At 59.1% G+C, this 19637-nt stretch overlaps 2 protein-coding genes across 8 annotated transcripts in view; one reads left to right on the top strand and one right to left on the bottom strand.

Moving 5' to 3' along the window:
- The window catches only part of VARS2 (valyl-tRNA synthetase 2, mitochondrial), a 28260-nt gene extending 10511 nt beyond the window's left edge, over positions 1–17749 (bottom strand). For 2 of the 5 annotated variants that reach the window (XM_073311110.1, XM_073311115.1), the window contains exons 1-12: positions 4892–4969; positions 4081–4423; positions 3432–3513; positions 3134–3234; positions 2731–2852; positions 2567–2633; positions 2015–2112; positions 1625–1706; positions 1364–1483; positions 1129–1240; positions 726–814; positions 111–201 (exon numbers count right to left, since the gene is read on the bottom strand). In XM_073311110.1, coding sequence (XP_073167211.1) covers positions 111–201; positions 726–814; positions 1129–1240; positions 1364–1483; positions 1625–1706; positions 2015–2112; positions 2567–2633; positions 2731–2852; positions 3134–3234; positions 3432–3513; positions 4081–4320 — 1204 coding nt within the window. In that variant the 5' untranslated portion in view covers positions 4321–4423; positions 4892–4969. Of the gene's footprint in view, positions 1–110; positions 202–725; positions 815–1128; positions 1241–1363; positions 1484–1624; positions 1707–2014; positions 2113–2566; positions 2634–2730; positions 2853–3133; positions 3235–3431; positions 3514–4080; positions 4583–4891; positions 4978–16356 lie in introns of those variants that run through there. The other 3 variants (XM_073311114.1, XM_073311111.1, XM_073311112.1) reach the window with 3 other exon arrangements.
- On the top strand, positions 5019–18699 carry GTF2H4 (general transcription factor IIH subunit 4). Of its 3 annotated transcripts, XM_073311164.1 has the most exons (15): positions 5020–5150; positions 9481–9632; positions 9711–9844; positions 10556–10660; positions 11184–11315; positions 12353–12449; positions 12920–13008; positions 13282–13393; positions 13633–13701; positions 14473–14556; positions 15184–15316; positions 15866–15996; positions 16491–16538; positions 16880–16958; positions 17601–18699. In XM_073311164.1, exons 3-15 carry the CDS (start codon positions 9714–9716, stop codon positions 17771–17773), a joined length of 1383 nt encoding a protein of 460 aa, XP_073167265.1. In that variant the 5' UTR covers positions 5020–5150; positions 9481–9632; positions 9711–9713; the 3' UTR covers positions 17774–18699. The 3 variants fall into 3 exon arrangements, with proteins under 3 accessions (XP_073167266.1, XP_073167265.1, XP_073167264.1); XM_073311165.1 differs by lacking the exon at positions 9481–9632 and having other exon boundaries at positions 5019–5150; positions 13285–13393; XM_073311163.1 differs by lacking the exon at positions 9481–9632.
- The last annotated feature ends 938 nt before the right edge of the window (positions 18700–19637 follow it).

Raw genomic sequence — 19637 nt, forward strand, 5'->3', positions numbered from 1 at the left:
GACAGCAAAGAACCTCTGAGACCTGGATCCCACTCCTGACACCAATATAGCCACCTTCCAGCCAGTGCACAACTCGGAGACCTGATAAGGCTGAGGGGCCTGGTGCTTACCTGTGCCCACGTCTCGCTCCACCAGGGGGTCCGTGATGATGGCCAGGAGGCGCCCAGTGAATGGGTGCCGGAGCCACTTGCCGTGCAGGTGCTGTCAAAATAAAAAGGGAGAATCAAAGCCAAGATCCATTATGCCCCGACACTTCCAGTGATCCCCCACTTTAAACTCCATGGATACCCCACTCCCCCAACTCCACGGCAATGACCCTCCCTTCTCCTCCAGAGAGCCTGCCCCAACTCCAGAGACGACAGTCTCCATGATGAAGAACTTCATCTCCGTAGTGATGACTCTGCCTTCCTCCCCATGAGCCCACACCCTCTTCTCCACAGCCATGAGCTCCTTTCTCCTCCCAAAGAGACCCTGCCCCTGTCTCTCAGGAGACACCAGTCTGTCTCCATGGAGATGACTTTTCACCCTTCTGCCCCATGAGACCCACTCCCTGTCACCATGGAGAGGATGCCGCCTTCCCCCCAAACCCTACCCCCTTTCTCCAAGGAGACAACTTATTCTCCTCTGCCCCAAAGTGGCTCCACCCTGTCTCCATGGAGATGACCTCTCACCTGCGAGACACCCTGCCCCCTTCATCCCCGACACCCCCCCTCTCCACCCCTTACCATGAACCGTGGGTCGTCGGGATGGACGGCCACAGCCACGTCCCCCAGCATCGTCTCTGGGCGGGTGGTGGCCACGGGGAGCTCCTCGTCTTCCCCAGAACGGAGACAGGGCAAGGGAGAGACAGAAAGAGGGTGACCGTATGGGGCTGGATTATTACCATGAAAAAAACCACAGCCACCTCTGGGGTGGGGCCGCTGCGGAAGAGTCACACAGCAACACAGCACAGGGATCACTCACCTACCGGCACTGAGATGCAGCCACCTCTGGGGCGGGGCTGCTGAGGAACCCACACAGCAACACTGCACAGGGATCGCTCACCCAGCGCTGAAATGCAGCCACCTCTGGGGTGGGGCAGCTGGGGAACACCTGCCATACCCACCTGTATTGAGCTTGGAAACTCACCCTCCTGTCCATCCACTTTGTAGGAAAAGGTGAACATCAATCCAAAGGGCACCGGGGCTGAGCAGCCGGGCACAGGGAGCAGAGTCCGACCCCGGAGCTGCCGGGTCTCCACCTGCCGGGGAGAGACTGCGTCACGAGACTCGTGGTGGGACCATACTGGTCTCCTCCAACTACAGCCCTCCAAGATACAACTCACCCCCAATCCCCAGCACTGCCCCCCAGACCACGCACTCACCTCCACGTCGGAGATGGCGGAGCGCAGGGTGCACGACCAGTTCACCAGGCGCTGCTCGCGGTACACCAGCCCGTCCTCGTGCAATCGCACGAACGCCTCTGCCACAGCCGCTGAGAACCCCTGGGTGGGCGAAGGGAATTGCATTCGCGTGGGCATGTCTCGGGACCAACCAGAGAGACCCCGCTCCCCTCCCAGAGCTGGGGAGAGAACCCCGGAGTCCTGGATCATGAACAGTGGCATCTTTGCACATCAGACACTCACAGCGTCCATGGTGAAGCAGACTCGGTCCCAGTCCAGAGATGCCCCCAGAGCCTTGAGCTGTCGGAAGATCTCGTCCCCTTTCCTGATCAGAGAAAGAAACACTGATTTACAGCACTGACTGCCAAGGGAAAGTGCCAGCCCGCTCTCTGCAGCACAGCGCCCCCTAGTGCCGCACTCGGTCATTGGGGTCAGCACGAGCTGCCAGGGGAGAGCGCCCCCTCCTGAGCCCCAGCCCTGCTCCCTGCAGCACAGCGCCCCCTAGCGCCACACAGGGGCACTGGGGCCAGCGCCCCCCACCGAGCCCGTCTCGCTCTCTGAAGCCCAGCGCCCCCGATTGCCCCCGCCAAGCCCAGCACGGACTCAGGCCGGCGACGCCATAGCTGTACTCACTCCTCTTTCCATTTCCAGACCTCGGCGAGGAATTCCCCTCGCGTCAGGTCCTGCCGTAGGGCGCCCCGCTCCTTCCACAGCTTGCGCTCCACCACCGCCTGCCGGGGGAGAAGGGAGCGTCACCAGAGAGAGGGAGACACACACAGAGCAGGAACACACACAGCACGAGACCCCCAGCTGCCCTACCCCAGAGGTGGCTGCATGTCAGTGCTACAAGAGCAATCCCTGTGCAGTGTTGCTGGGGGCTGTCCGTCCCCCCTCCCCGTTGCCTCACCCCAGAGGTGGCTGCATTTCAGCACCATGCACAGCGTTGATTCCCTCCAGCACACACCCACCATAACCCGACCTACAATTTTGGCTTACTTAGTTCCATCATTCAGGGGTGTGAAAATCCCATGCCCCGGAGCACTGTAGCTCTGCCGACCTGACCCCTCATGCCGACACAGCCATGCCGGTGGACTAATGCTTCCATTGCCCTCTCTGCGGCTGCTCAGGGAGGCGCCAGACCCCAGCAATGTAGACGCGCCCGGTCCCTTTCCCCTCTGGTCTCACCTGAGTGGCAATTCCAGCATGATCCGATCCCGGCACCCACAGCACCTGGCAGCCCTGCATCCTGCGCCTGCAACACAAGTAGGAGAGCCAGCCAGTGCCCCGCCCCGGGGCCAGAGGGGAAAGGCCCCATAGCCCATTCCCCACCCCCCTGAGCCCCTACTCACCATCGCACCAGCGAGTCCTCGATGGCAACCGTGAGGGCATGGCCCAGGTGCAGGGACCCCGTAACGTTGGGTGGGGGGATGCAGAGGGAGAAGGTTTCTGGTTTCCTATGGGGCTGCCGGCTCTGAGACACAGAGAGAGGGTGTTTTAACCAGCACGGCGCCCCCGACTGCACAGCTGGGGCCAGCACTGTGAGGGGGGACCCCACCCTGCTGAGCCCCCCGCCCTGTTCCCTGTAGCACAACACCCCCTAGTGCTGCATTGGGGTCAGCACTGTGAGGGGGGAGTGCCCCCTGCTGAGCCCCCCTACCCCGCTCCGTGCAGCACAGCGCCCCCTGGTGCAGCTTTGAGCCCTGTCACCACTCATGTCAAGGGTGGGACTCTGATTCCGTGGGACGTTTTTACCTGATATTCTGGTTTGAAGAATCCTTCCTTCTCCCACCACCCGTACCACGCGGCTTCTACGTAGCGGGGGCTGTAAGCAGCCGGCAGGGGCACGGAAGTGTCTAGGGAGAGACCCAGCATACAGTTAGCCACGAACAGAGAGGCCCCTAACAAAGTCTCTATAGGGGCAGGGGCAGTGTCTGGTCTAAGAAATGGAGAGACACAGCAAGGCTGCAGACGGATGGACCCTGCACAGAACGCTCTCACGCCAGCTGTGGGGCAGAGGGGGTCCATGAGGGCTTACATTTTCCCATCATACCTTTCTTCTGACCGGCGGCCATCGGGATGTCATACAGAACCACATCTTTCGGAGCCCACACCTTAGCCTGCCCCTGAGGTACCTGGGGAAAAACCAAATACACCCAAGAGGATGCTGGGATATGAACCAGGTTCCATACTAGGAATGATTGCATAGATCTGGCTTTGCCACGCTACAGAACATTTATCACGGAGGAGACTTATAGGGGAGGTCGCTCTGAACTGAAATGCAGCTATCTCTTGGGTGGGGCAGCTGGGGAACAGCCCCCAGCAACACTGCACAGGGGTTGATCTTGTAGCACTGAAATGCAGCCGCCTCTGGGGTAGAGCTGCCAGGGGAAAACAGTCCACAGCAACACTGTGCAGGTATTGCGCTCATAGTGCTGAAATGCAGCCACTTCTGGGGTGGGGCAGCTGCATAGAAGGCGCCCAGCAACTCTGCAAAGCAGGGTCACAGAAAAGGAAAAACAATGTCCTCTCCTGGAGTTAAAAGGGGGTCTTTAGTTTCACCCAAGACAGGGCATTGGGGTCAGCACCGACTGAGAGGGGAAAGAACCCCCTACTGAGCCCCCGCCCCATTCCCTGCAGCACAGCGCCCCCTAGCACTACACTGGGGCCAGCACTAACTGCCAGGGGAGAGCACCCCCTACCTCCTGCCTCCGGGCCACTCCAGCTTCAATGGACTCCAGCCTCTCCCGCTGTCTCCTCCGCTTCTCTGCCTTGTTCTTGAGCTGGGTCCTTTTCCACCCCAGCCCCTCGGGGTCGGATTTGCTAGCCTGGGAGGAGGTTCTCCACCCGCAGGGGACGTGCCAGGGCCCAGCCTGGAGGAGCAGCTGGCGGAGGGAGCTCAGAGTCCGACCGGTGCCAGATCCAATCCAGTTTGGTGCCATGTCCGGGCATGGGTGATTCTGATTGCCTGCACAATAATGGGGGAGTCCCCGTCTCCTGGCGGCTCACACCCCACACCGGTGCTGGCACGGCGGTGGCAAGGTGCTGGGGAGGGCAAAGATAAGGGGACAGGACTTGAGACACAGGGACTGGTGCTATCTGCCTCCAGTGACCTGAATCCCCCACTCCCCTCCCAGAACTGGGGAGAACCCAGGAGTCCTGGCTGCCAGCCCCTTCTGCTCTAACCCACTAGACCCCACTCCCCTTCCCTGCCCGAGCTGGAGAGAGAACCCAGGAGTCCTAGCTCCCAGGCTCCCCCTCCGCTCTAACCACTAGACCCCCCCCACCTGCCTGCCTGCCTGAGCCGGGGAGAACCCAGGAGTCCTGGCTCCCTGCTCTAACCCACCAGACCCCCCCTTCCCTCCCAGAACTGGGGAGAGAACCCAGGAGTCCTGGCTCCCAGCCCCCCCTACTCTAACCCACCAGACCCCCCGCCCCCCAGAGCTGCGAAGGGAACCCAGGAGTCCTGACCCCATCCCCCCCGCCCCCGGCGCTCTCCCCCCTCGTCCTCACGTTGCAACTTCGAGCCCCGTACCCGGCCATTGTGACCTCACCCGCGCCCGCCAATCAGCGGAGAAAGGCGGAGCCCAGGCGCTGTGCTCATTTCCTACCCGCCCCTCCACCACACGATGGGGGGGGGGGGTGAGATGCATGATGGGAATTTGGAGGACTGAGTTGGGGGGCGGGTGGCTGCGCATGGGGCCGCGGGCACGGCACTGGAGGGAGCCCGCGGCCTCTTATCCCCGGGGCAGCGGCCCAGGCGTGAGAGAAGGTGGGTTCCCCCGGGCTGGGGGGGGGGGGCAGAGAGGGGAGCCCTCGGGGGGAGGGGAAGGTTGGGGGGAGCTGAGAGGGGAGCCCTCGGGGGGGACGGAGAGGTTGGGGGGAGCTGAGAGGGGAGCCCTCGGGGGGGACGGAGAGGTTGGGGGGAGCTGAGAGGGGAGCCCTCGGGGGGGACGGAGAGGTTGGGGGGGGCAGAGGGGAAGCCCTTGGGGGGGAGGGGGAGATTGGGGGGGCAGAGAGGGGAGCCCTCACGGTGGGGGGGAAGGTTGGGGGCAGAGAGGGGAAGCCCTCACGGTGGGGGGGAAGGTTGGGGGCAGAGAGGGGAAGCCCTCACGGTGGGGGGGAAGGTTGGGGCGAGCAGAGAGGGGAAGCCCTCACGGTGGGGGGGAAGGTTGGGGGCAGAGAGGGGAGCCCTCACGGTGGGGGGGAAGGTTGGGGGCAGAGGGGAAGCCCTTGGGAGGGAGGGGGAGATTGGGGGGGCAGAGAGGGAGCCCTCACGGTGGGGGGAAGGTTGGGGGCAGAGAGGGGAAGCCCTCACGGTGGGGGGAAGGTTGGGGGCAGAGAGGGGAAGCCCTCACGGTGGGGGGAAGGTTGGGGGCAGAGAGGGGAAGCCCTTGGGGGGGAGGGGGAGATTGGGGGGGCAGAGAGGGAGCCCTCACGGTGGGGGGGAAGGTTGGGGGCAGAGAGGGGAGCCCTCACGGTGGGGGGGAAGGTTGGGGCGAGCAGAGAGGGGAGGGGGAGATTGGGGGGAGCAGAGAGGGGAGCCCTCGGGGGGAGGGGGAGGGCAGACCTTAGGGATATAGGTAGGGGCAGAAAGGAATCCCCTCTAGTAGCAGGGTGGGGCAGTGGGGAGATTGCTAGGGAACTGAGGGAGGCAGAATGGGGAACCCGTGAGGTGGATGGGGGCATTGCTAGGTAATGGGGGCCCAATGGGGGGATACCTGGGGGGTGGATCAGCAGCAGCCTCCCTCCCAGTTGTGGTGTGTGGGGGGGTGGATGGCTGGGAAATTGGGGGGTAGGGGGCAGGGGTGAATTGGGGAGTTGGTAAGATATTTGTGGGGGGGCAGAGGGGGCCACTTTGCAGTAGAAGGTGGGAATTAGGGGACATGGGGGGGGATCCCTTATGCAGATCTCAAGGCCTTGTACAAAGGAGGTCAGTGTCCTTGGGGGCGGGGCTGGATGAGCTCTTGAAGTTCCTTCCTGCCCTACATTTCTATGACTCTACGACAATCCCCATTTTCCTGGTTGGGGGAGAAACTGAGGCACAAAGCGGTGACTTGCCCAAGGTCCCTTAGCAGGCTAGTGACAGAGCCTGGACTAGAACTTAGTTCTCTGGAGTGTCTGTCCATTAAGTCTTGCTGCCTCGCCTCCAAAGCCGTTCACGCCCTAGCCCCCTGTTTCTCAAATGCGGCCACCTGGAGCTTTTCTCGTGGCCACAGCTTGCTGGGTAGTGACTGGGGGGTGCAAAGCGTTGGGCCCTGCCCCAGGGCCACCAGCAGGGATTGGTCTGTGCCCCTCTCTGGAACCACAAATGTCAGAGGAGCAGGCTGCCAGTGAATTCCCCACCTTCCCAGGGGCAGTGAGGCTCGGGCTTCGGGCTTCAGCCCTGAGGTGGCGGGCAGCAGGCTCCGGCCCTGGATCCCGGCTGCACGGCAGCAAGTGCTAGCTCTTGGCTCAACCCCTGCTGCCTTTCCAGCCCCCCATCCATCTCCCCTGGCCCCCCGCTGTCTCCCTGCCCACCTCCCCATCCAGGGCTGAGTAAGTCTGCTGCGAGAATTGATATTTGTATGTTTGTTAATATCGCTTTTCACAGCCTCCTGGCTAGCTAGCAAGTCTGCCGCTCCGAAGAGCGGTATTAACAAGCATCACTTTTTCACAGGAACAGACTTACTACCTAGCAGATCTCTTTTTAAAAAAAAAAAAAAAGCAACCAAAAAAAGCCAAAGAAACACCAGCACAAAAAGACAAGAATGTGCAAAGCACCTTATTTGTGTTTCTATCCTGTGTAGGTCCAGTAAAGAATAGAGACAACTGGACGTTACTTTTATTATTACGTCTGCAAAAAAAACCCCAAAAAACCCAACATAAATAAATGAGTCCTGTGGCACCTTATAGACTAACAAACATATTGGAGCATAAGCTTTCGTGGGCGAATACCCACTTCGTCAGATGCATGCAGTGGAACTTTCCAGAGGCAGGTGTAAATATGCAAGCAAGAATCAGGCTAGGGATAACGAGGTTAGTTCAATCAGGGAGGATGAGGCCCTCCTGTCACAGCTGAGGTGTGAACACCAATATCTGTGCATATTTATTTGTTTTTCCTAAAGTTAATTAAGTATTTTAGGAAACGTTGTCAGAGTGGCCGCCAGCAAGAGTTGGTGGCCGCATTCTGAGGCCAGCAAAAAATGTGTTGTGAGAACCCCTGGCTTGGCCCCACCCAATCATCTCTTATTCCCCATGGAGATCTCAGCTCTTGCCTCCCGTCAGCCCTCAATCCCAGCCTCCATCGCTTTGGTACATTTTCGGACAGGCCCCTTTGTGCTTTCTCCCCCGCTGCCCCAACCATGTCCACAGAGCTCCCCCGTCGTCGTCCTTCACGCTCTCCTTGGTCATGGCCCCTGCTGCCGCGGATCCACCATGTCAGTGCCCCCAGCTTTTACCCAGGCCCTTGGGGGAACCCTGTCAGTGGGCCAGACCCCCAAGGGGTCCCACTCTTCCTCCGAGACTGACCCTCTGGGCTCCAGCCCTCCTGCTTCATCCTGTGAGCTCTGCCCAACTAGACTCCTGTAGAGACTTGTACCCTCTTTAGGGACCAGTGCAAACCAGCCTGTGTTTGCAGGGACACCCGGCAGCCTTTTTGAAGCGGAGCAGGGTTTAGTAATTGACTAGAAGTCCTTAGGTTAGAACTGGCGCAATGAAGGTTAAGACATAATCCAGCTGGCCAGGCTGCTGTGAACTCCAATCTAGTCCTTCTCCCAGTCCCAGGTGAGAGCAGCCCGGCCTCTCCTGAAAGCCGGCTCCTCATCCCCCTCCCCGTCACGGCTTCCATCATCGTCTTGGGTTTTCCACTGGTACGGGTCAGCCTTTAACAACCCCTTCAGTCTGCCCCAGAAAGCCAGACAACACACGTTCCATGTGTGTCCTGTTCTGCCCCAAGAGCAGACGTAACTCTTTTGCCCCCAATCAGCAGCAATGAAGAGTACAGAGGGAAACTGAGGCACGGTCGTTGGCTTAATCAAAACCGTGGAATATGCCCACTTTGTCACACCTGTAATTGTTTGGCTGCTGGTGTGTTACAGCTGCCGAGCGACACTGTCTCATTCTTCCCATGTGCTCCCTGCCCGTCTGTTTCTTGTCTTAATGCTTAGATTGTCGGCTCTGTGGGGCAGAGACCGTCTTTTTCTTCTATGTTTGTGCAGTGCCTGTCACTGTAGGGCTTGGTCTATGTCTGGGCTCCTAGGTGCTACTGGACTACAGATAATAAATAATAACAATAAACCAGTGACCCTAGCTGGAGATTTTCAGCTCTTTGGAGCTGCAGCTGCCTTGCATGTGTGTACAGCACCTAACACAATTGGGCTTCGCCTGTCTGAGCGCTACCGTAATGCATATAATAACACTCCTTTTAGAAATCAGGCCTAGGAGCTTATCAGCTGGAGCTCCCAACATCAAGTGCCAGTGCTAAATATCCACTCATACCTGGTGCAGATTAGCCTCTATTCACAAATCACAAGGGAGTGGAGCCAAACTAATGTCGCACCCCAGCTAGAGGGCAGATCCCAGACCACAGAGGTGCTGGGGGAGTCGGAAACCTCACTGGGGTTCTGCCACTAGAGGGAGAAGGAGTACACGGTAGGTAAAGGTGGGTTACCTGGCACAGATCCCCTTCGTCATGATCAAGGATCCTAGTTTTCCGTAATAAAAACCCCAACGTTCTCCAATTAAAAAAAAAAAAAACCAAACCATAAAAATCTGTTTTTCCGGGATTACAATGGAACGCTGAACTTCAGTTTCCCAAGCCAGAGGATATCTCGGTATCCGTTGAACACAGCATTTTACTGATATATTTACAGTAGTGAAACCCTGAAACGATCCACTCAGTTTATTGTTCCTTTCCCGTTGTCGATGGCCTGGCTGGTTCACCCCCGTTTTTGTTCCTTTTCTTTCCGTTTACGTTCAGCGCTTTCTACGTATTCTACAGTAGTCGGCCTTCGAACGCCATCTGCAGCCTTGCCATTTCCATCACCGTGAAATTTGTCCTTTCCGAGCTCAGTGGCACGGTCTTTAGGGGGGATTTTTTAAATTTTCTGGCGTCTTTTCAGAACTTTAATTCCTCACAGCGGGAGGCTGAAGTGGAATTTGAGCTGCAGGAAAACCCGAACCCCTGTATGCCCTTGGATAACCTCTCGACACCGGAGGCAGTTTCTCGGAGTCTGTTTAGCTGTGTCTGTTCAAAAATCAACCACCAGAGAAGGTGCTTGTGCATTTTTTCCTGTGGCCAATACGTTTCTAGGCTCCCTGCTCATGCTTGCTCTGCCCTGCTGCCTTCCAGGGGATGGACTCCGTGATGAAGCTGCAGAGGGTGCAGCTGAAATGCAAGAACCTACACGAATTCCTGCGGGGGCTGAGCCCGGGAATCCTGGATCGTCTCTACAACCACCCCGCCACCTGCCTGGCTGTGTTCCGGTGCGTGGGCTGGCCCCTCCCGCCGGCGGGACAGCTGGGTCTGAGGCGGGGAAGGGACAGACTGGGAGGACTGTTCCAGCACTGTCCACTAGGGGGTGTCTTGGCCCTGAGAGAGGAGTTTGGGCTGGAGGGGCTCTGTTCTAGCCTGGGGTTCCCATATAGGGATGGGGATTGGGGCCGTTTCTTAGGTCGGGTATCAAGAATCGTTGGCTAATTCTGAGAGATGGAGGAATTGTTGGCCTGGATCTAGCCTGATATCCTATCACCCTGCACCCGGCCCATAGAATCATAGAATATCAGGGTTGGAAGGGACCTCAGGAGGTCATCTAGTCCAACCCCCTGCTCAAAGTAGGACCAATCCCCAGTTTTTGCCCCAGATCCCAAATGGCCCCCTCAAGGATTGAACTCACAACCTTGGGTTTAGCAGGCCAATGCTCAAACCACTGAGCTATCCCTCCCCCGCCATCTAGCCTGGTATCCCGCCTGCTCCCCAACCACTACAGATCAGACCCCTGGGCCCATCTAGCCCAGTATCCTGCCTGCTCTCTACTATTCCAGATCAGGCCCATGGGCCCATCTAGTCTGGTATCCTGCCTTCCTGCAATGCCAGATGAGGTTGGACCCATGGGCTTGTCTAGCCCGGGCATGCCCAAGTCGAGCTGTCCTGTTGAGTGCCCCTGGGGGCCTGTCCTTGTGCTTTGTGTTTCACAGTGAGCTGCCGGGACTGGCGAAGAACTACGTGATGCGGATGCTCTTTCTGGAGCAGCCCCTCCCCCAGGCGGCTGTGGCATTGTGGGTAAAGAAGGAATACGTCAAGTGAGTCTGGGGGCTGGAGGGCCTTTGAGGTGGCCTGGGTGGGATAGCTGGAACTTTGAATACTGATCTGGGGTCACTACCAACCAGTCCCCCAAGCCAGCCAGTCCCCCTGGCCAGGAGCTGGATCAGGGTTGGCGCCCCCTAGAGGGGAAAGGCCCATTCCCCACCTCCCTGAGCCAGCCAGTCCCCCTGCCCTGGATTGGAGTCAGCACCCCCTTGAGGGGAAAGGCCCCATGTCCTACTCCCTGCCCTCCAAGCCAGCCAGTCCTCTGCCCTGGAGCAGGATCGGAGCCAGCACCCCCTAGAGGAGAACGGCCCCGTATCCTATGAGTCAGCCAGTTCCCCAGTTGTGTGACCAGCACCAGAGGAGGTCATAAACTTCCCATAATGCACCTCATTGTGCACAGTCACCCCATGGTCCCAGATCCCTTCCTGACCCCCCCGGCTGGGGTCCCAGCCCTTTCCCTGCAGCCTGGAGGTGGCCGCAGGCTCTCGGCTCACTCGCGCTTTGGTCTCGCCACAGGGAGCAGGAGGAGAGCTCTGACGTCCTGCTGGGGCTGCGGCTCTGGCACACCCAGCTGCTCCCGGGGGGCCTGCAGGGGCTGGTCCTGAACCCCATCTTCAAGGAGAACCTGCGCATCGCCTTGCTGGGCGGGTGAGAACCTGAGGATGGGGGGTGGGGAGCCACTGTATGGATGCCCAGGCACCCTGCGCAGGAGGGCTGGGAGTTTCTGAGGGAGTTAGGTGCCTTCTTTCTATTGACTGACCCCCTTGGACTGCCGGTGCTGGATACCTGATTCCTTTAGGTCCCCCTGGAAACCCCAGCCGTGAGCAGTGCAGCGCCCCCACAAGGCAGTCGCTAGCCTCACTGCCCAGAGGGGGAAAATGAGGCACAGAGAGGGGACCGGATCCGCTCATGACAATATAAATCATTATCAGGACTGGGAACAGAACCCAGGAGTCCTGACTCCCAGCCCCCTTGTTCTAACCCACTGGGCCCTACTGCCCTCCCAGAGACACAACCCAGGAGTCCTGGCTCCCAGCCTCTTTCCCTCTCCCCCTCCAACCCACTAGACACCACTTGCCTCCCACAACTGGGGAAAGAACCCAGGTGTCCTGCGTCCTAGCCCAGAGTTGGGGATAGAACCCAGGTGTCCTGATGGATCACTGAGATCAGAATACTTAATTACTTGGATCTGGTCTCTATGCCAATTAGACTTATTTAGTAGTGTAGTCCAGTAGGTAGGGTGGGGGGGAAGGGTGGGGAACCAGGACTTCGGGGTTCTCTGCATACCTTGGATTGGGCGTAGTGGGGTCTAGTCGGTTAGAGCGGCGAGGCTGGGAGTCAGGACTCCTGGGTTCTGTTCCCAGCTCTGGGAGGGAAGTGAGGTCTAGTAGGTTAGAGCAGGTGGGGCGAGGAGTCAGGACTCCTGGGTTCTATCCTCATCTGTACCACCCGCCTTGCTGGGTAACCTGGGGCGAGTTGCCATAAAAAGGCACCTGCAGTTCACACCTGTGGCCACCTAGTGGCGCTGCTGCTCAGCGAAGTCAGCAGAAGGCTTCTGTTCATGCCAGGCTGGGTAACTCCAAGGGCGCGGTGCGGGTTTAAAGAGCCAGTGCCCATTGGATCACAGGTCCAACAGGTGGCCTGTTCTGACCCTGATCCATTTTGTGTCTCGTTTCCGGTTTTAGGGGCAAGGCCTGGTCCGATGACACCAGCCAGCTGGGACCAGACAAGCATGCGCGGGACGTCCCGTCACTGGATAAATACGCCGAGGAGAGATGGGAGGTGAGTGCTGGTAAACCCCTGCGCTGACCCCGAGAGGACCCAGGAGTACAGGCTCCCAGCCACCACCCTGTTCTTAGCACTAGACCCCTCTCCCCTCCCGGAGCTGGGGATAGAACCCAGGAGTCCTGGCTCCCAGCCCCCCCTGCTCTAACCACTAGACCCCAATTGACTCAACTGGGTGGACACTTCTGTACTAAGATAACGCCATAAACATTTCCCAAACACCTCCAGTACAAAGTATCCCAAAGCACTTTGCATGCTTCACATCCTTTCACTCACACACTGAGATGCAGCCACCTCTGGGGCGGGGCGGGGCGGCTGGGTTCCAGGAGGGATTTTTGCCACTGACTAGGGGAACAGGGTTGAGAGGCCCTCTGGTGGCAGAAAAGGGCAGCACCTGCAAATGGGGTGCGTGTCTGGAGCGTTCTGGGTTGCTGACCTGTCCATATGTCCATCTCCTGCTGGCCCAGGTGATCCTGCATTTCATGGTGGGCTCCCCCAGCGCCGCCGTCAGCCAGGATCTAGCCCAGCTCCTCATCCAAGCCGGGCTCATGAAGAGGTGAGTGGGGACACCGGGCCTTTCCCTCTAGGGGGCGCCGGCTCCGATCCAGCCCCAGGGCCGGGGACTGGCTGGCTTGGTGGGGAGACTGGGATGTGGGGCCTTTCCCCTGCAACCAGCCCCCGTCTCTGGTCACCTAAGGAGGAAGACCGAGGGCTGGACAGGCCGGGGACCCCCAGCTCTTCTCTGCCCCCTAGTGGCTGCTGTAGTAACCCAGCCTGCAGTTGCAGGGCGTGCTGAGTCCTGATCCCTGTCTCCCCCAAACCCCCTCAGCAGTGAACCCGGAGAGCCCCCCTGCATCACCTCCGCCGGCTTCCAGTTCCTGCTGCTGGACACGTCCTCCCAGCTCTGGTACTTCATGCTGCAGTACCTGCAGTCCGCAGAGGTGAGATCTCCTCCCCAACCCCTAGTGCCTCCCCCCTTTCTCTCTTCCCCCTCAGGCCATAGAGTCCCCCCTCTGTCTGCTGTTGGAGTAGTTCCCTTCCCCCCACTATCCTCCCTCCCCCACTGTCTGCCCCCCCCCAGCTACCTCCCCACTTCCCAGAAGCTCCGCCTCTTGCATCCCAGCCTCCCACCCCCCCCCCTCCCCGGGGCTGTTTTAACCCCTCGTTATCTCCCCTGCAGACCAGAGGCATGGACCTAGTGGAGATCCTGTCCTTCCTCTTCCAGCTCAGCTTCTCCACCCTTGGCAAGGTATGGCTGGGAACCTCCTGCTCTAACTACTGGACCGCACTCCCCTCCCAGAGCCAAGGCTAGAACCCAGGAGTCCTGGCTCCCAGCCCTCCTCCCGCTCCAACCCACTAGATCCCACTCCCCTCCCAGAGCTGGGGATAGAACCCAGGAATCCTGGCTCCCAGCCCCCGCTCCTGAGCAAATTGATTTAACTGGGTTTGGATCAGCTGTACAAGGCAGGAAGGCAAACTCAGTAAGTTCTATCATGAACCTCTCCATGGGAGACTGGCTGGCTGTTCGTTCCCTTTACAATCATAGCGTCGGAGAGCCTCACAGGGAAAGGGTATTGCGCCCATTGCGCAGCTGGGGAAACTGAGGCACGGAGCAATGAAGCAGCTTGCTCCAGATCACGCAGGGAGTCAGGGAATTGAGACCAGATCTCCTGAGCTCCAGCGCAGAGCCCAAACCACTAGACCCTCCTTCCTTTTGCTCCTGCAACACATGGTAGAAAACATCTACAGGGACATGGCTGCTGCTGAGAGGAGAGGAGGGAGGTTAAGGGGGGAGCTGCGTGAAATTGACCCTACTGGTCAATTTCAGGCTGTGGGGAGAGAATTGTGTTGGGTGTTTGCCCCCCAGGGGGCAGGGCTAGGAGCCCCCTGGCTGGGAACATGTAGGATCAGACAGGGCAGAGCTATGGGGAGCGATTCTGAGGGGACTGATAATATGGGAGCCGCACTGGGGCTTCCTTATGTCTGGAAACAAAGCGTCTTTGCTTTCGCCCCCTCCCAGGATTACTCGGTGGAGGGAATGAGTGACTCCTTGCTCAATTTTCTTCAACACCTTCGGGAATTTGGTCTGGTCTTCCAGAGAAAGGTAAGTGGAGAAGGACTGGGGGGGCATTGGCAGAGCCTGGGTGGGGGGAGCTCAGGGCTGGGCTAGCAGGAGGCGGCGGGTCAGGGTTGAGGGGCACCGGCGGAGCTGGGGGCTGCGGGTCGGGGTTGAGGGGCACCGGCGGAGCTGGGGGGAGCTGGGGGCTGTGGGTCGGGATTGGGGGGCACCGGCGGAGCTGGGGGCTGCGGGTCGGGGTTGAGGGGCACCGGCGGAGCTGGGGGCTGCGGGTCAGGGTTGAGGGGCACCGGCGGAGCTGGGGGGAACTGGGGGCTGTGGGTCGGGGTTGAGGGGCACCGGCGGAGCTGGGGGGAGCTGGGGGCTGCGGGTCGGGATTGGGGGGCACCGGCGGAGCTGGGGGCTGCGGGTCGGGGTTGAGGGGCACCGGCGGAGCTGGGGGGAGCTGGGGGCTGCGGGCCGGGGTCGAGGGGCACCGGCGGAGCTGGGGGCTGCGGGTCGGGGTTGAGGGGCACCGGCGGAGCTGGGGGCTGCGGGTCGGGGTTGGGGGGCACCGGCGGAGCTGGGGGCTGCGGGTCGGGGTTGGGGGGCACCGGCAGAGCTACGCGTGGGATGAGGGTCTCCGCAGACACCCCGTGTTTCCCCCCCTTGCAGAGGAAGTCGCGGCGCTATTACCCCACCCGCCTGGCCATTAACTTGTCCTCAGGAATCTCCGGCACCACCACGGACACCCACAACCAGGGCTTCATCGTCGTAGAGACCAATTACAGGGTCTACGCGTACACAGGTCAGAGGTCAAGGGCCAGGGGTCGCCCACATGGCTAGTCTCCAGTCCCCTATCCCCTCCTCGCTGCGGCCCCGGCACATGGGGAGTGCAGGGGTAAATGAGAGCAGCAACTGCTGCCTAACAGGCCAGAATCATGGGACCCAGCGGGGAGGGGGGAGAGTCAGGACTCCTGGGTTCTATACTCTGCTCTGGAAGGGGAGTAGGATGTTGTGGTTAGAGGAGGGGGGATGGGTTCTATCCAGCTCTGGGAAGAGAGTGGGGTCTAATGGGTCAGAGCAGACAGGGGCTGGGAGTCAGGACTCCTGGGTTCCATTCCCAGATTGTGCCTCGGTTTCCCCCTCTGACACAGGGTCGGTGATCCTGATCCCTGTGTGTACAGGCAGGGAGATCTATGGGTGGGATCCCCCATACGCTGCGAAGGATGGTGACTCTCTGGGGGACACTGATTCCATGGGATGGTGCTGGTCATGCCTCCAGGGGGTGGGGCTTCCTTAGATAAGGCCACAACCTGATTGTTTGTCTCCTATCCACTGCCCCGCCCCGCCCCAGACTCGGAGCTGCAGATCGCGCTCATCGCACTCTTCTCCGAGATGCAGTATCGCTTCCCCAACCTGGTGGTGGCCCACGTGACCCGCGAGAGCGTCCAGCAGGCCATCGCAAACGGCATCACAGCCGAGCAGGTGAGAGCCAGGGGACACATGGGATCACAGAGACCCCGTGAGGGCTCCCACCTGGGACGGGATCGCCCCTGATCCCAAGCAGTGGGGCTCCCAGCCTGCCCCTTGCGGGGAGAAACGAATCAAACATTTCCTGCTTTGGATAACCCAGTCCCCTTCTCTGCACCCCCACCAGGAGGCAGGACTCCTAAGTTCTATTCCCAGTTCTGGGAGGTGAGTGGGATATAGTGGGTTAGAGCAGGGGGCGCTGGGAGCCAGGACTCCTGGGTTTTGTCCCCAGCTCTGGGAAGGGAGTGGGGTCTAGTGGTTAGAGCTGGGGGGGGTGGGGTTTGTCTCTGAGGCATCATATGGACCCGCACTCACCCCCCGAGGGGACAGTCTGGTTACGGGGACGGATCATCCAAGGTGGGGTTGTACCCGCAGCCCTGGGGGGAGGGACAGGCTGTGGGTGGCTGCTAGGGGGCGCCGGCTGGTTACAATGTCCTCTTTGCCTGCAGATCATCCACTTCCTACGGACCAGAGCGCACCCCGTGATGCTGAGACAGGTGAGGAGCTGGGGGGCTGGGAGCCAGGACTCCTGGGTCCCCAATCTGTATAGCATTGATGACAGTATTTCTCTAACTCCTCGGGGCTGGAGTGAACTAGCCAGGGCAGAGATGAAAGGGGCTGGGCTAGAAGAAAAGCTGATCACTGACGGTGCAGGGCCGGTGAAGGAGGCAGGTTCGAGATGGGGGAGGTTCCAGAGACCCAGTGGGCAGAGGGGAGGGGGCAGGTACCATAGAGATCAGGGCCCTATGGGTGCCGAGATGGTCTCCATCCTTGGGAGCTGTGGGTGGGTCGTGGGGCTGGTAGCTGCTGAGTGACTCCTCGTCTGCTCCCCCCGCAGACCCCTGTGCTGCCCCCGACCATCACGGATCAGATCCGGCTCTGGGAGCTGGAGCGCGACCGGCTGCGCTTCTCCGAGGGTGAGTGTCTTGGGGGGAGGGCTGGATGCTGGTGGGGCCGCAGCAGGGGAGGGGTGGTGCCCTGATGGAGCCTGATGGGTTTTTTCCTCCCTCTCTGCCCCATTCGCCTCTGTTCCCTCCCTCCATTCCACTTACCCATCTCTCCATCCGTCCTCTATCCATCTCTCTCCTCCATCCCACTTATCCATCATTCATCTCCCCTGCCTCATTCTCCCTCCATCCTCCCCTTCTACTTATCCATCTGTCTTGGCCTCCTCTTCCTCCTCCATCCATCTCTGACATCTCCATTCCTCCACACATCTTTTCATCCCTCTCTCCATCCCCCACTCTGCCCCTTCCCCTCTATTCATCCATCCATCCTTCATTCCCCTTTTCTGCCCCATCCCCTCTCCTTCCGTCTCTCCATGTCTCCCACTTTTCCTTCCATCCATCCTTCCTTCCCCTCTGCCCCATTCCCTCTCCTTCCATCTCTCCCACTTTTCCATCCTTCTATCAATCCATCCTTCCTCTCCCCCTCGTTCCATCTCTCCATGTCTCCCCCTTTTCTTTCCATCCATCCTTCCTTCCTCTCTGCCCTATTCCATCTATCCACGTCTCCCACTTTTCCTTCCATCCCTCCCTCCCTCCCTTTCCCCCGTGCAGGCGTGCTGTACAACCAGTTCCTGTCCCAGGTGGACTTTGAGTTGCTGCGGAACCATGCCCGGGACCTGGGCGTGCTGGTCTTCGAGAACCCGGCCAAGCGCCTCATGGTGGTGACGCCTGCCGGCCACTCCGATGTCAAGCGCTTCTGGAAGAGACAGAAGCAGAGCTCCTGAGGGGACCCCGTGCCCAGCCCCGAGGAGTGGACTGCTGCTCCCCACCATCCGATGTGGGGGGAGAGCCCACTGCACTGAGTGTCCAGCAGTTATATCAGGAAGCTCAGTGGATCTCCAGCAGGGAAGGGGTTAAATTGCAGCACCTCCTTCCCCCGAACTGGATCTCTCCTTTGGCAGATTTCTTTCCAGCAGCAAAGAGGTTACATGATGACACGCTCCCCTTCCCTCCTGTGGTGGAGGGGGGGCTAACTGGTCCTGTCCCTCTGCATCAGTTTTTGAGGGGCTACTTTGCTGATTACCCTGGAACCCCTGGCTGGGGGTAGAGTTGGATGCACCTTCCAAGATGTGACTTAAGGTTGTGATCATGTTAGAAGCATTTTGGGGGGTAGGTGTGCGTGGGTCTGCACCCTGATGTCTGTGGGGTGATCCAGGGCTGGGTTATACTCCTCAGCCCCCCCTGCCCCCAACCCTGGCTTGATGCTTTCCAGCAGCTGGAGGAGGAGATTCTTCTGGGGCCTTTCTCCTCTAGGGGGCGCCAGCTCCTATCCTGCCCTAGGCCAGGGGACAGAGACAAAGTGACTTGAGCCTGCTTTTCCTGTTGGGTGTAAATGAGTAACCCCACTGGCCTTAGTGCGGCTGATTCCCTTCTCATCTGGTGTAAATTAGGAGTCACACCTGATCTGAACCGGTGGCAACTCCATGAACGGAATTGGAGTGACCTGATTCACACTGGCCAACCAGATCAGAATCCAGCCTTGACTCTGTCATTGATGGGCTACTCTGGATTGATACTGCACTCAGCTTCCAGGCCTGGCTCCAGGGGTGTCTCTGGATTTACATGAGGGGAACAGGAGAATCCAACACCTGTAAATAGGCTTTTCTAACTGTTTTAGAGAGGACTGAATAAAGCTCCCATTGGAAAGTTTTGTATTTGCTGGCTGGCTGTTGTCATTCCTGGCTGACACAGGGTAGCCCCTGCAGGCGGGCGTGGTGTAGCAGGGGAGCCCTGACTTGACTTTCCCTGCACCCAGGGGGATATCAACAAGTCCATTATGTTAGACGCTAAAGGGCACCCCCTGGTGGAGGGGCTCGGGCCACGGAAAAGCCAACGCAGAATGTAAAACTTTCACCCCAACAAACATCTCGGCTTGGAGAGCCTGTTCTTAGTCCCTCTGTCCCCCACCAGAGGCCAGCGCTCACCTCAGGTCTAAAAAGGGACTTTTGTGGCCGGGAAAAGGAGAAAGTTTGGTGAGAGGTGCTGTCCCTGGGCCTCTCTGCACTTCCATTTAGCCAGTGTAAACCAGCAATATAATTGATGACAAGGGTGCAATCGAAATCCCTTACTACTTTTGAGGTCCTCAGCTGAATGCCATAGAAATGCCTACGACTAAATACCATGTGAAAAACCAGAGGGGCTGGAGGTCCAGGAAACTAGCTTACATGGCTAAGAGCCCATCAGGGCCCCTTCTTTGTAAAGTAAGTAACAACTTGTCCATAGGGCTCCTGTTGATGTCGGGATGGTGTATTAAAGCCGTCTAGAAATGGAAGGTGTGCCAACAATGGAACCCACCGACCGACGGAGCCTACTGCCGGAGACGCTAATTGTGTAAAGTCTATGGCCAGTTCCCATGAAATGTTAAGGACGTCCTTATTTCCTTGACCCGTCATGCTGACCAAGACAGCTGTAGAGGCCACAAATAGAGGCCTCAGTTGGACCTGTTTTTGGAAAGCAGGCCTTCTATTATGGGTATGTGGACTAATTACATACACATTGTGCCTGGACTGCACAAAACTTTTTCAGACAAGTCAAGGCCCTGGTGATTGGGAGGACTTCCAGGCACGGACTCCTGGAATCCTACCATCC

This window comes from Lepidochelys kempii, chromosome 14 (assembly GCF_965140265.1).
Source record: "Lepidochelys kempii isolate rLepKem1 chromosome 14, rLepKem1.hap2, whole genome shotgun sequence".
Taxonomy (NCBI): Eukaryota; Metazoa; Chordata; order Testudines; family Cheloniidae; genus Lepidochelys; species Lepidochelys kempii.